This window comes from Hemibagrus wyckioides, linkage group LG14 (genome assembly GCF_019097595.1).
Source record: "Hemibagrus wyckioides isolate EC202008001 linkage group LG14, SWU_Hwy_1.0, whole genome shotgun sequence".
NCBI lineage: Eukaryota > Metazoa > Chordata > Actinopteri > Siluriformes > Bagridae > Hemibagrus > Hemibagrus wyckioides.
In genome coordinates, this window is record NC_080723.1 from 482,501 (window position 1) to 497,500 (window position 15,000).

The window sequence follows — 15,000 nt, forward strand, 5'->3', positions numbered from 1 at the left end:
CTTAAATGAAATCAAATGAAGATTCTTTAAACCAGTGATAAATTCTGACAGTTGTTTTTTTCAATAAAAAATTACGTCTATCTTATTTGTCATATATAATCCAGTCTCTGCTTACATCAGTCCTTACAAGGCGTACCTTCATACATCATCATTTAGAGGTTCCTCAACATGTCCCTGTACACTGGGTCTATAATTCATTTATCTACACGCTCAAGCCCATGAAATATTCACACATTCACTGATGCACCAATGCGCACACAATCTATACACAAATGAGAATAAGCATGCATTATTAAACAGAGACAAACACAAGGAACAAACAGTATATTAATGAGGAAATGACGTGAGAGGCAGGTACAGCGTCTCAGAGGTGGAGAGGATCTCAGGTATGAGAGCACAGAGGAACGGAAAAGGGTGACGTGAGAGCTGGAGAGCAATACTCACATGAGCGTTCTCTCCATACGACTACCTGGGGATCCAACCACCTCTCCCAGAGTACAGTACATCTGACCCAGGAAGTCCTGATACACACACACACACACACACACACACACACTTAATATCATGGATGTTTACATGCCAGGATGTGTCCATTAACTTACACATACACTATATTGCCAAATGTTTTGGGACGTCTGCCTTTACATGCACATGAATGTAATATGGAGTTGTCCCGCCCTTTGCAGCTATAACAGCTTCAACTCTTCTGGGAAGGCTTTCCACAAGGTTTAGGAGTGTGTTTATGGGAATTTTTGACCGTTCCTCTAGAAGTGTATTTGTGAGGTCAGGCACTGATGTTGGACGAGAAGGTCTGGCTCACAGTCTCCACTCTAATTCATCCCAAAGGTGTTATATGGGGCTGAGGTCAGGACTCTGTGCAGGCGAGTCAAGTTCCTCCACACCAGGACAGGAAGGGTCATCCCCAAACTGTTCCCACAAAGTTGGGAGCATGAAATTGTCCAAAATGTCTTGGTATGAAGCTGAAGCATTAAGAGCCCAACCCCTGAAAAACAACACCTGAACTCAATGATCTGGAGGGGTGTCCCAAAACTTTTGGTAATATAGTGTATTAGAATGAATGCTAATGCAGCTATATTTAAGGAGTCTAACACATCTGTATCTGTTTTGTGCTCCAAAGTTTTTGCATCTGTATTTGGATTTAACCTCAAATTAGGTTTTTATTTTTTTTTCTAAGTGTCTGTCAGCGCATGGCTAATATACTCTCAACAGCTCAGAAAACAAATCTAAAAAACTGCTAGATTTTAGTTTTTAGTCCTTAACCAAGAGGAAGAAGGAATATCCAATACAACAAGGTATTTTTTAGGTTTTGGGTGCAGCGGTGTGACAGTTTGCTGTAACAGTTTCCCAATAAAATGCATATTCTGGACATTACACAATACTTTGGATGGACAACACTCCCATCCTGAATACTCCTCAGTTGTGAACCTGGTCCATAAGTGTTATATACATACAGAGTCTATTATACAGGGAATACACATAAAATCCTGTTTTTTGTTGTTTTACACTGAAGAATAAAAGTGCTGAATAATTAATGTGTATGTAATTTTTTTGGTGGCAGGATTCCTATACAAGAAGCTCAGGGAATAATAAAAAAAAGGCATAATGTGATGTGTAGGCTCATATTTCAGTCTTAAATATCTCTCCCATTTGTCAAACTGCTTATAACCAGAAAGGATGAAAAAAAACCCCCACGGTTGGGAAATGAATATGTGTGGGTGTAAATTACACAACAGCCGACGCACCGTACCTCGGTACACGCATTAAACATGCCAACAGGCTCAACTTCTCCACTCGCTTCTACTCACTGCATTTGCAATTAATTGTCGCTCACATGGGACACTCAGAGGCTAATGCCTTCCGTTCATCTGGATAATTATTCAAGATCACTGCTTCATTAACTCAATCTTTCGTACAACTGATGATTCACATTAGCCTTTGATTGCGGATGTGTAACAGCAGTATGTGGAAACCTTGGCAATTATTTCCACTGAGTCAGCTCCTTAACACAGAGCACCGGTCCCGGAGCTTCACTCAACTGAGGGGAAGAAAAACACAGCAGGTAAAGCTGCTGTCCCCGAGGAGACACACAAAGCAGCAATAAGCAGCCAGCTTTATGATTCTGCCACGCTGTAATATCGCTGCAAAAGCAAGACATAAATTATTCAGAACTGCTCTAAACACAGGGGTGTTATTAAAAAAAGCCCAAAACAATAAAAAACTATTTACAAACGACTATCTGCCAGATCACTTTCCACTGACTCCCCGAATCGAGTCCAGAGGGCTGACCATTACTCACTGCAAATCCTGTAGGTTCTGCAGTTCCTGTGTAAAGTGCACGTGCCGTGTCTTTGTGAATATTCTTCTCCAAGACTGTCTTTGGAACACGAGTGTTTATAAAATGACGGGAAACTGTTCAAGGTGTTTAGATGATATAAAGGCAGTGCAATAAAACTGTCAGTTCTGAAACGATGAAAAGAAGAAATCCTGTCTTAAAACATTACTTTTGCACAAATTTGTTAATATAAATTTGTTAAATAAAACGAGGGACTGAATATTAAACCATATTTCTCTTTTACATGCAGCATTGTACTGTAATTTAGGTCCAAAAGCAGAAAAGATGGCATTTGAAGATTCCATTCATGCAGGAATCACAGTGCAGCATGGACACTTGAACGACTTTTTTCTGATTACTGAATAAAGATTTAATCCAAATTCCTGCTCCACGTCATTGATCAAAGGCTGACATTCATCATGTGAGCAAGCAAGGATTTAGACATCTATAGGCAGAATACCTGTTTTGCCACAGCACTGTTAAACCACGATTAAAAACTATTTAATCATATATTTAATATATATTAAATATTAAAATATTAAATATTAAAAATTTAAGATATAAAACATTTCCATGTCCATCCATCCATTTTCTATCCAGTACAGCGTCAGAAGGAAACTGGAACTGATTCTGAACTGATCCCTGGACAGGGTGCTGACCCATCGTTGGACACAATCACACACACACATTACGGACAATTTAGACACGCCGATCGGCCGACAACGTGTGTATTTGGACTTGAGGAGGAAACTGATGCATGGTGTGAACATGTGAAATTCATGCACAAAGATGAAGTATATTTATTAGTTAAATGTTACTAAAGTGCAAAAAATTCCCAAACTAAACCAAACTTGGCCAAAACTGATAAAAAAAAGTCCTACAATTGTACTGCAGTGAAAACTAATGGATTTTCCCAGACTGACAGACACATAACAGATTATAAGGCACCGTCACTCACTTACATGTTTGGACAGATTTTCACTCTTCGAGTCCAGGTCGTACCTGCAGGGAGAGATAAGGACGTTTATTGCAGATTATGTTTACTCAGAGTATAACACCCTCTCAGCTATCAGTGCACTCTTCCTCTTCCTCAACACTGCAAAGAAGGAAGAAAGCACACAACATTCACTGGGCTTTGAACACTTTTACTACACACTCTCACTGGGACACATACAACTACTTCCTGGTATTTATATCCTCTCTCCTTTGTCTTCTGCCCTTTCCTGATGCTGTCTCTCTGTTCGTACTCAAAGACAAGACAGAACCTGATATTTTTAACTGCAGCAAGAGAAGATTCTTCTTTAAATAGACATAAACTAACTAAATCTACAGCCCCTTTCAACCAAGACTAGTAAATATAAATGACCCTTGTGGATGTGTGTATATGTATAATGGTGCTCTTTTTAACTTTTAATTCTTTAAGTAATGTGGTTTATATTGTGTTCATCTCTCTTCAGACCAAACTCATGTGCTGTTAAATCTGAGTGCTCTGAACGATTGTCTCTGACTTTAAGACCAGATGTAATTTAAATCACATATATATGTTCATGAGTTTATATTAATCCACTCCGTGTGATATATTATTGTTTTTATAGTAACAGCACAGATGCACAGAGACGTGTATGGCGGAGGAACTGCAGGATCTGGGGTTAATAAACAGAATAAACGTGTCATATATTAGTACAGTAACTTTTATATGTTTTTTAAAAAATATGTTTTTTATTGAAGTTGTGGGTGTTAAGAAGTCTTGAGAGAATCTTACACTGTCCAGTTTTTTGGTAACATGACAAAATGTGTGTGAGTTTTTGTTTTTTGTTTTTCAGAAATAAGTGTGACTGGTGAGAGTACTACTGTTAATAGTTCCATTTGAGTAAGTAGTAACAGGAGGTAACCTGTCTTGTGGACATTCCACAACGTACAACTGAACTATAAACAGCTCTAATTTACGGCATCTTATTCTTTATGAAGTACAGAATTGCAGTCAATGGAAAATGTGTGTGGTATTAGAGGAACAATGAACTTCAGGAGGTGCTGTTTTAGGAGAATAATCCACATCAGATCAGCTCGAATCACTCCACCCTGTCATAGATTATATTTCTATAAGATTATTCCTAATAGTTTTTTATTCCTTATTCATGATGTCATCAGCTGGACTTCACAATCATTCCCTCATGGATACAAAATTTCAATAGATTTTAATTTTTGGTTTACTGAATAACATCTGGTCAAAAACAGACAGATCCACAGATCACCACGGACGGACGGACAGATGGATGGACAGATAGATAGACCTACAAATACTGCTTAATAATAAATATTTAAGACAGCAGCATGGCATGTTTCCACATATCTGCGGCGTATCTACAAGCTCACACACACCCAGATGTGTGCAGATGTGTGAATTGTTTCAATTTCTGCTGCAGTTTAAAGATCACTAAGTATATTCTTTAATAGTAATAGTGTGTGTGTGTGTGTGTGTGTGTGTGTGTGTGTGGTATGATGACTGAAGTTAATAATGCATAAATATAAATTCTTGTTTCCTGTAAATTATAGGCTTCAGCAACTTCAAGCATGCTTTGCCTTACAGGGACGTGTGTGTGTGTGTGTGTTCCATGAATCTTAGTGAATCTTTGCAATGCACAAATCCCAACACCGAAAGTGTATCTGAAATGTAAAAATAAATCACATCACTCATTTTAATTGATTCGAGTTCACGTTTCTTGTATTATTTTACATGAAGGTTTGTTGTTGCTGTTTGTTCGGCTGCTACCTTTTTTTGGGTCGCCACACCCGATTGTCCGAGCCGCATGTTAGATTTTAATTCGGCTCACGTTTTACACCGGACACCCTTCCTGACGCAACCTTATTTTGTCCAGGCTTGGGACCGGGATCCAGCTGCTGGACCACCAGGGGTCCACTACACGTGATTTAATCATGATAAATATTCATCTCTGCTGTCACTGTAGAAGACCTGTTGATACTTACAGGTCAAAGCGTAGGTTCTGTCTCTCTTCAAAAAAGTAATCGAGAATGAATTTTCGGACAAAGTCTGGGTTCAGGGTGTTACTGATGGCCTCGGTTCTCCCAAACTGCATGAAAAAATAAAAACACACACTATCAAATGAGCACAAAGTTTACCATGAAGAACATCTAAATGCACTGCATCCATGCTGGAAGCTCCTCTTTCAATATTTTATACCTTCATTTGGTAGAATATCAATCGTTTGTGTCTCTTATTGGCGTATGTACAACATCACTGGCAGATTCTTAAAATTCTCAGTCGCAGCTCATGATCATAAATATTAGCTGTTCATTGGAACGACTTTAACAATAAATAATGATTTACCCCTTAATCAGTGTTTAATTGAGAGAGTATCACACACATACACTACTATCTAGTGAAAAGCAAATAAATGAAAGCTAACTTATGTGCATGTTTTCTACATCCCTGTAATTTGTATTTCAGCAGAATTAAACATCCATGGTGTTCTGAAGGACATTATAACGCTGAACATTCGTAGAACTGATGTGTTTTAATGAGCTGCTTCTTCCTCTCTGAGGGTTTATGTTTAAAGAGAAGTGCTAAAGTTCAGCATTTAATCCCCATTAGAAGAGCGATGAGGCAATTACGTTTAGATTCCACACACACACACACACACACACACACAAACACACACACACACACTCACCTCTCTCCACTCCCTGCTTGCCACCGTCTGAGTGTAAAGCACGCAAACTGCAGAAACACAGGAGGAAGGAATGAAGAGAGACAGAAAAATGGCAGGTGTATGATCCGGAGTGCAGAGGGGTGATGATTTTAGTGTTTGCTTGTCAGCTCAATGAAGACGCCGAACACTATTATGCAAATCTAAAAGCAGTGTCTGTAACAGGAACACATCTGCAGAGCTTAAGCCTAAAAGCCAAACACTCAAGTGCTAGTGGAAATTCTCTGGAGCAGAACAGAACCTAGTTTTTCTCTGAATCCAAACCAATTTTTTTTTAACCTGCATCTAATGAGAGGACCGAACATTGCACTACACACACACACACACACACACACACACACACACACACAGGGGACCGGGTGAATGATATTTCTCTTATTAAATGTAGGAATATATATCATTATTATACCACAGTAAGGGAAATCCCATTCAGTCAGTCCCTAGGGTGTGTGTGTGTGTGTGTGTGTGTGTGTGTGAATTATCAGTCCTCTTATTAAACACAGGCTTTCTAGGTTTTAAAGATTGTTTAAAGTATATTTTATGGTTACTTCAGTTATACAGATTAGGACTAGATTTGTTTGTAGTCTCCACTGAAATCATTAACCTCAAGTTCTACATGTTTTTCCATGAGTTCCTGAACTGCTTGACTACAATTTGTTCAGTAGATCTAACTATTTATTAAACAACCGTTTGCAGACATTTACTGTATATTTGGTTATATTCCAGTACATAACACTAGAACACTAATCTATATCATTATTATACTGAACCTTAAGCCTTAAGCTGCATAAAAAAGCTTGAGGTTGGTGTGGTCATCCAGGTAATTATCAACAGACCAGCAGAAGCCTTTCCTCTGATATTTGATCAGTGTAAGAGAGTTTAAAACATTAAGGTGAAAACCAGCTTTCTGTCCCTCTTACTTCTCACACATATGCTAATTCATACTAATTCACATTAATAAAGAAATCAAACCCTTATATATCCAACATGGCCACTAGAAAATCCTCTCCGGAAAATTCAGCCTTGCTGTTCGAAGCTGATTTTCTCAGTGGGGTGCCTGACAGGGGTCTGAAATAATTTGGAGCTTCTCTCTTGTCCTGTCCATCTGCTGGGCTGCTCTTCTATCAGGGTGCTTCTAAAAATATGTCTAATTAAAAAGAAGCATTATCTTCCTCCGAGTGTGTGATCATCTCACTCCTGCCAGTGGAACTGGACCCCAGAGAGCTCAGGAGTTTACAACGTGCCGCTTTATTAAACTCTGGAACCATCTTGCCTGGGTAGCTGAGGGTCTAAGTTTGTGTGTGTGTGTGTGTGTGTGTGTGTGTGTGAGAGAATATAACTTCAGCTCAATAGTACCTTGCAATCCACAAGCCTGAATCCACACACACAAAGAACAAAGATCCATCCACTTTATACTCTATTATTTGTAGACAATGCAGTGATACATTCATGGACACACACACACACACACCAACCACACACAGCTCCGGCTGCCCAGCATGAGAATAGATCTATATTTAGCATGCTGGAACCCTGAATTTTGTGTCTTTTGGCCGGAGTGTGTAGTCAGGCGCGCTAATCGTGTGTGACTGGCCCAATCACGTCAGCAAGGCTAAGGCATGGAGTCAGCACAAGAGCCTGGTGCAGGAGAGACGCTGAAGCTTCTACAGGCGCACTACTGCTGCAGCTGATGGCCCTGTAAATCTCACAAATGCCCAGGAGCAGGGGAAGAATGTGTGTGTGTGAGAGAGAAGGTGGGTAGACGAGAGAGAGAGAGAGAGAGAGAGAGAGTGAGAAAGAGAGAGAGAGTGTGTAATACAGTTTCATCATTCCCACTTTCTACTTTCTATCATCCTATCTTTCTCCCTTTCTCATGCCAATAAAGTGCTGGAAGCAAACAGCAGCCATGTCACACACACACACACACACTCTTCACCCGAACATCACTAAAAACTTGAGAGAATCTCAATTACGACATACAGAATGGTAAGACTCAGCTGCAAGGACAGATAGAGTGTGTGTGTGTGTGTGTGATCAGCCATGCTGTGTTAGTGAATAATGAGAAGCCTGTAGTCACACGCATCTGTATGTTCATTAACGCTGTGAGTGTAAGAGTCTCGTCATCAGCTGGAACACAGCAGCTGCATCCCGCGGTGAAAACAACACACACACACACACAGCAGGAGTGATACATGCCATCATGAAGTAGATCGCATGGAATAAACATGAGATTTTAATCTGCACACCTTCACCTGCTCTCTGAGATAAATGCACATCCTACAGCCTGAGTGAAGCTGTTCACCAGGCGGGCAGTGTACACTGGGGACAAACTGTTTAAAAAGAACACACATGCATACAAAACACACAAAACGTAAATAGCTGTAACACATAATCCAACTACATCTCATACTGATGCAATATTCAATCATTTCATAAACTTGAGCTAACCAGGCCATCTTCCTTTTTTTCCTTTTTCTCTAGTTTTCTGTTTCTATTTTTGTCATGAATTTAAACAACTAACACCTAGAGACCCCCAACACATGAGGAAATGTCTGTAATTAGTCACAGAAGGCATGGAAAACACAGCAGACCAAACCATAATACCATGCAAGTTGTAAATGAGGCACAGGCATACCTGTACTAAACCCTCTGGACTTTAGGAAGCTTTAGGATAGCTTCCCTGTGTGTCATGGTGATGTTTGCCTTCTTAACACACGTCCATATAAACATTATGTGATGTAACACAGTGACGCTAGCTTTATACACACCAACACGTCTTTCTAATGCAAGGAAGACATTACTATCATCTTTATGCCTTATTTCAAATAAAGACACTTCCTGGTGTCTGTGGAGGATGACCCTGCAGCGTCTTTACCACCTTGGACTAAAAAAGGATTTAAAACTGCCCTCTAAGGGGTAAGGAACATTCATACCTGCACCACTAAGAGCTTCCTGACAGGCAGCATCTTTACAGCCTGGTTTAGGAAAAGCACCAGGCAGGAGGGTGGTGCGATCAGCTGATGGTACCATCTGCACCGAGCTCTCTGACCTGCAGTTGAGCTACAGCAAGCGGTGATGGACCAAGGCCAAGGAGATAGTGAAAGATCTCAGCCATCCATATAACAGACTCTTCTCTCTGTTACAGTCCATGCAAACTCAGTGAGAATGAGGAGGAGCTCCTTCCTTCTGGCCATTCAAGCCCTTAACCAGGACAACACTTCCAGATTTCTGGACTCGTTTACTACATCTACAGTGTGTGTTTGTACACAGCATATATTTGCACTACAACTGCAACTACACATCGACATCTCTGCACTCGATTCATAATAATCACACAGTTCTTCCACTGAGATCTGCATTCACATCATCTCCATAGACTTTCTTCTCTTTCCATCTGAATAGTAATTCTATTTGTATTGTAATTTTATTCTCAGTATGTTTTTATTCTTAATTGTTCTATTTTTAAGACTTGGACAGTGGATACAGCATTTCACTACGTTCTGAACTGTATATGACTGTCTATTTCAATAGTTAATAATTATTTAGTGATAAGTGTATGATGGGTACTACATCTTAGCAAAAAAGAATGCTGCTGTTTTTCTACAGAGAGATGTCAGAGATATCTCCTGGACAGGTCAGGCTTTTGCCTTTGGCTGTAATAAATATATATAGTTTGTTCCATCTGAACCTCGAAATTGTTGCAGTTATTTTCCCTGTTCCCGGTCTCTGTTCAGCGCTCCTTCCTCGTCTCGGCTCAGTAATCCTCCCCAGGCTTGTGTACCTTTAATATTACAGTAGGTTGTATATTGAAGCTGAACTCGCGGTGTATTGCGACACAAAGGAGCAACAACAATACTAAGAAATTTTTTATCTATTTTTTTAACCTATTGTGGTTTTTACCCACAAACACTGCTGAATTATTGAGCTCATTTACTTTACCCTGATATTACACTGCTGACTCTGTATAAGTCACTGTATACACACAAACTCATCTGATTCACTATATTTTAAAATAAAGTGTAATAATATGATAAACTGATCAAACTGATAGAGTGCACATGTAATGGATTACAAGTCATTTGTGAAAAGAAGGTTAGGAATGTGGAATTTTCCCTCTAGAGCTGGAACCATAACAAGTTCAGATGTTACAGTAAAATATTTTTGTAGCCCAGCGAGAGAGAGAGAGAGAGAGAGAGAGAGAGAGAGAGAGTGATACATTATATGATGTTTGTGAATAATTTAATGTTGTGTGTAAAGCCAAATCAACTGTGGCGTGCAGGACATAAAGACACAACAATTCACTGCATATATTTTAAAATATATATTATTAAATAGTATAAAAAAAAATCTAAAAAAATCCTGTCTTCAAACTTTAAATTGTTGAAGCATTTAAAGTATTGGGATCTTATCTTATCTTATCTTAAATATTGGGATGGTTTAGGAAGGTGACTTTACTGCAGATGTATGTATTAGAGTGATGATTATATTTCCATGATAAAGCTGATTCTCTTTCTTATTTACATTTCATACTTCTGCCTCATTCCTTCACCAGGTAGTGAGATGTGTCCTAATGTTCAGGATATAATACATTCCAACATGGCTTTATTATTTAAGCTCTCGAGTCATCATTTCAGTCTCAGCAGCCCTCACATTTGAATATTTCCTCTTCTTCTACTTGATATTCTGCACCAGACTGGCCTATGAAAGTTTGTCTGTGCAGCAGCGTTCATCAAGTAATCAATATGAATTCATTTGATGTCAGTTTATGAATATTCATGAGTAGTTAGTGGTCTCAAAAAAAAACAAGCTTTGAGTTGGAGAGGTAGTGAAGTCGCAAATTAGGTCATGTGTGTGTGCTTAGTTCATTTCTATACAACATTTTTAAATCTACTCTACACAACCACCAGCAGTTTGTGGACACACCATCACACCCGTTTGTGGTTCCTGAACATCCTAATCCAGACGCCTTTACTGGTATAATCCACGCCAGTCTTCAAGTGAAGGTTTTCCACTAGGTTTCAGAACATGGCTGTGGGGATTTGTGCTCGTTCATCCTCAAGAGCATTATTGAGGTCAGACAGTGATGTTGGGTGAGGAGGCCCGAGCACAATCAGCATTCCAGTCCATCCTAAAGGTGTTCAGTGGGGTTGAGGTCAGGGCTCTCAGAGAGAGCAGAAACACTGAGAGCAGAAACACTGAGAGCAGAAACACTGAGAGAGCAGAAACACTCAGAGAGCAGAAACACTCAGAGAGCAGAAACACTGAGAGAGCAGAAACACTGAGAGAGCAGAAACACTGAGAGAGCAGAAACACTCAGAGAGCAGAAACACTGAGAGAGCAGAAACACTGAGAGAGCAGAAACACTGAGAGAGCAGAAACACTCAGAGAGCAGAAACACTGAGAGAGCAGAAACACTGAGAGAGCAGAAACACTCAGAGAGCAGAAACACTCAGAGAGCAGAAACACTCAGAGAGCAGAAACACTGAGAGAGCAGAAACACTCAGAGAGCAGAAACACTGAGAGAGCAGAAACACTCAGAGAGCAGAAACACTGAGAGAGCAGAAACACTCAGAGAGCAGAAACACTCAGAGAGCAGAAACACTGAGAGAGCAGAAACACTGAGAGAGCAGAAACACTCAGAGAGCAGAAACACTGAGAGAGCAGAAACACTCAGAGAGCAGAAACACTGAGAGAGCAGAAACACTCAGAGAGCAGAAACACTGAGAGAGCAGAAACACTGAGAGAGCAGAAACACTGAGAGAGCAGAAACACTCAGAGAGCAGAAACACTGAGAGAGCAGAAACACTGAGAGAGCAGAAACACTGAGAGAGCAGAAACACTGAGAGAGCAGAAACACTCAGAGAGCAGAAACACTGAGAGAGCAGAAACACTCAGAGAGCAGAAACACTGAGAGAGCAGAAACACTCAGAGAGCAGAAACACTGAGAGAGCAGAAACACTCAGAGAGCAGAAACACTGAGAGAGCAGAAACACTCAGAGAGCAGAAACACTCAGAGAGCAGAAACACTCAGAGAGCAGAAACACTGAGAGAGCAGAAACACTCAGAGAGCAGAAACACTGAGAGAGCAGAAACACTGAGAGAGCAGAAACACTCAGAGAGCAGAAACACTGAGAGAGCAGAAACACTGAGAGAGCAGAAACACTCAGAGAGCAGAAACACTGAGAGAGCAGAAACACTCAGAGAGCAGAAACACTGAGAGAGCAGAAACACTGAGAGAGCAGAAACACTGAGAGAGCAGAAACACTGAGAGAGCAGAAACACTGAGAGAGCAGAAACACTGAGAGAGCAGAAACACTCAGAGAGCAGAAACACTGAGAGAGCAGAAACACTGAGAGAGCAGAAACACTGAGAGAGCAGAAACACTGAGAGAGCAGAAACACTGAGAGAGCAGAAACACTGAGAGAGCAGAAACACTCAGAGAGCAGAAACACTGAGAGAGCAGAAACACTGAGAGAGCAGAAACACTCAGAGAGCAGAAACACTCAGAGAGCAGAAACACTCAGAGAGCAGAAACACTCAGAGAGCAGAAACACTGAGAGAGCAGAAACACTCAGAGAGCAGAAACACTGAGAGAGCAGAAACACTGAGAGAGCAGAAACACTCAGAGAGCAGAAACACTGAGAGAGCAGAAACACTGAGAGAGCAGAAACACTCAGAGAGCAGAAACACTGAGAGAGCAGAAACACTCAGAGAGCAGAAACACTGAGAGAGCAGAAACACTCAGAGAGCAGAAACACTGAGAGAGCAGAAACACTCAGAGAGCAGAAACACTCAGAGAGCAGAAACACTCAGAGAGCAGAAACACTGAGAGAGCAGAAACACTGAGAGAGCAGAAACACTGAGAGAGCAGAAACACTCAGAGAGCAGAAACACTCAGAGAGCAGAAACACTCAGAGAGCAGAAACACTGAGAGAGCAGAAACACTGAGAGAGCAGAAACACTCAGAGAGCAGAAACACTCAGAGAGCAGAAACACTGAGAGAGCAGAAACACTCAGAGAGCAGAAACACTGAGAGAGCAGAAACACTCAGAGAGCAGAAACACTGAGAGAGCAGAAACACTGAGAGAGCAGAAACACTCAGAGAGCAGAAACACTCAGAGAGCAGAAACACTCAGAGAGCAGAAACACTGAGAGAGCAGAAACACTGAGAGAGCAGAAACACTCAGAGAGCAGAAACACTGAGAGAGCAGAAACACTCAGAGAGCAGAAACACTCAGAGAGCAGAAACACTCAGAGAGCAGAAACACTGAGAGAGCAGAAACACTCAGAGAGCAGAAACACTCAGAGAGCAGAAACACTGAGAGAGCAGAAACACTCAGAGAGCAGAAACACTCAGAGAGCAGAAACACTCAGAGAGCAGAAACACTCAGAGAACAGAAACACTCAGAGAGCAGAAACACTCAGAGAGCAGAAACACTCAGAGAGCAGAAACACTCAGAGAGCAGAAACACTCAGAGAGAAGAAACACTCAGAGAGCAGAAACACTGAGAGAGCAGAAACACTGAGAGAGCAGAAACACTCAGAGAGCAGAAACACTCAGAGAGCAGAAACACTCAGAGAGCAGAAACACTCAGAGAGCAGAAACACTGAGAGAGCAGAAACACTCAGAGAGCAGAAACACTCAGAGAGCAGAAACACTCAGAGAGCAGAAACACTGAGAGAGCAGAAACACTCAGAGAGCAGAAACACTCAGAGAGCAGAAACACTGAGAGAGCAGAAACACTCAGAGAGCAGAAACACTCAGAGAGCAGAAACACTGAGAGCAGAAACACTGAGAGAGCAGAAACACTCAGAGAGCAGAAACACTGAGAGCAGAAACACTCAGAGAGCAGAAACACTCAGAGAGCAGAAACACTGAGAGAGCAGAAACACTCAGAGAGCAGAAACACTGAGAGAGCAGAAACACTCAGAGAGCAGAAACACTGAGAGAGCAGAAACACTCAGAGAGCAGAAACACTCAGAGAGCAGAAACACTCAGAGAGCAGAAACACTGAGAGAGCAGAAACACTCAGAGAGCAGAAACACTGAGAGAGCAGAAACACTCAGAGAGCAGAAACACTCAGAGAGCAGAAACACTCAGAGAGCAGAAACACTGAGAGAACAGAAACACTCAGAGAGCAGAAACACTCAGAGAGCAGAAACACTGAGAGAGCAGAAACACTCAGAGAGCAGAAACACTCAGAGAGCAGAAACACTCAGAGAGCAGAAACACTGAGAGAGCAGAAACACTCAGAGAGCAGAAACACTGAGAGAGCAGAAACACTGAGAGCAGAAACACTGAGAGAGCAGAAACACTGAGAGAGCAGAAACACTGAGAGAGCAGAAACACTCAGAGAGCAGAAACACTGAGAGAGCAGAAACACTGAGAGAGCAGAAACACTCAGAGAGCAGAAACACTCAGAGAGCAGAAACACTGAGAGAGCAGAAACACTCAGAGAGCAGAAACACTGAGAGAGCAGAAACACTCAGAGAGCAGAAACACTCAGAGAGCAGAAACACTCAGAGAGCAGAAACACTCAGAGAGCAGAAACACTGAGAGAGCAGAAACACTCAGAGAGCAGAAACACTCAGAGAGCAGAAACACTCAGAGAGCAGAAACACTCAGAGAGAAGAAACACTCAGAGAGCAGAAACACTGAGAGAGCAGAAACACTGAGAGAGCAGAAACACTCAGAGAGCAGAAACACTGAGAGAGCAGAAACACTCAGAGAGCAGAAACACTGAGAGAGCAGAAACACTGAGAGAGCAGAAACACTGAGAGAGCAGAAACACTCAGAGAGCAGAAACACTCAGAGAGCAGAAACACTGAGAGAGCAGAAACACTCAGAGAGCAGAAACACTCAGAGAGCAGAAACACTCAGAGAGCCTTAGTTAGGTACGAGTCCACCAGTTTTATGTAAAA

The 15,000-nt window shown here is 41.3% G+C and overlaps 1 protein-coding gene across 4 annotated transcripts in view; it reads right to left on the reverse strand.

Moving 5' to 3' along the window:
• Positions 1-15,000, reverse strand: part of cpne8 (copine VIII) — a 57,621-nt gene that overhangs the window by 31,856 nt on the left and 10,765 nt on the right. For 3 of the 4 annotated variants that reach the window (XM_058408787.1, XM_058408786.1, XM_058408788.1), the window contains exons 3-6: positions 6,043-6,089; positions 5,339-5,442; positions 3,316-3,355; positions 445-521 (exon numbers count right to left, since the gene is read on the reverse strand). In XM_058408787.1, the coding sequence (XP_058264770.1) occupies positions 445-521; positions 3,316-3,355; positions 5,339-5,442; positions 6,043-6,089 (268 nt within the window). The remainder of the gene's footprint in view (positions 1-444; positions 522-3,315; positions 3,356-5,338; positions 5,443-6,042; positions 6,090-15,000) is intronic. The other variant, XM_058408789.1, reaches the window with a different exon arrangement.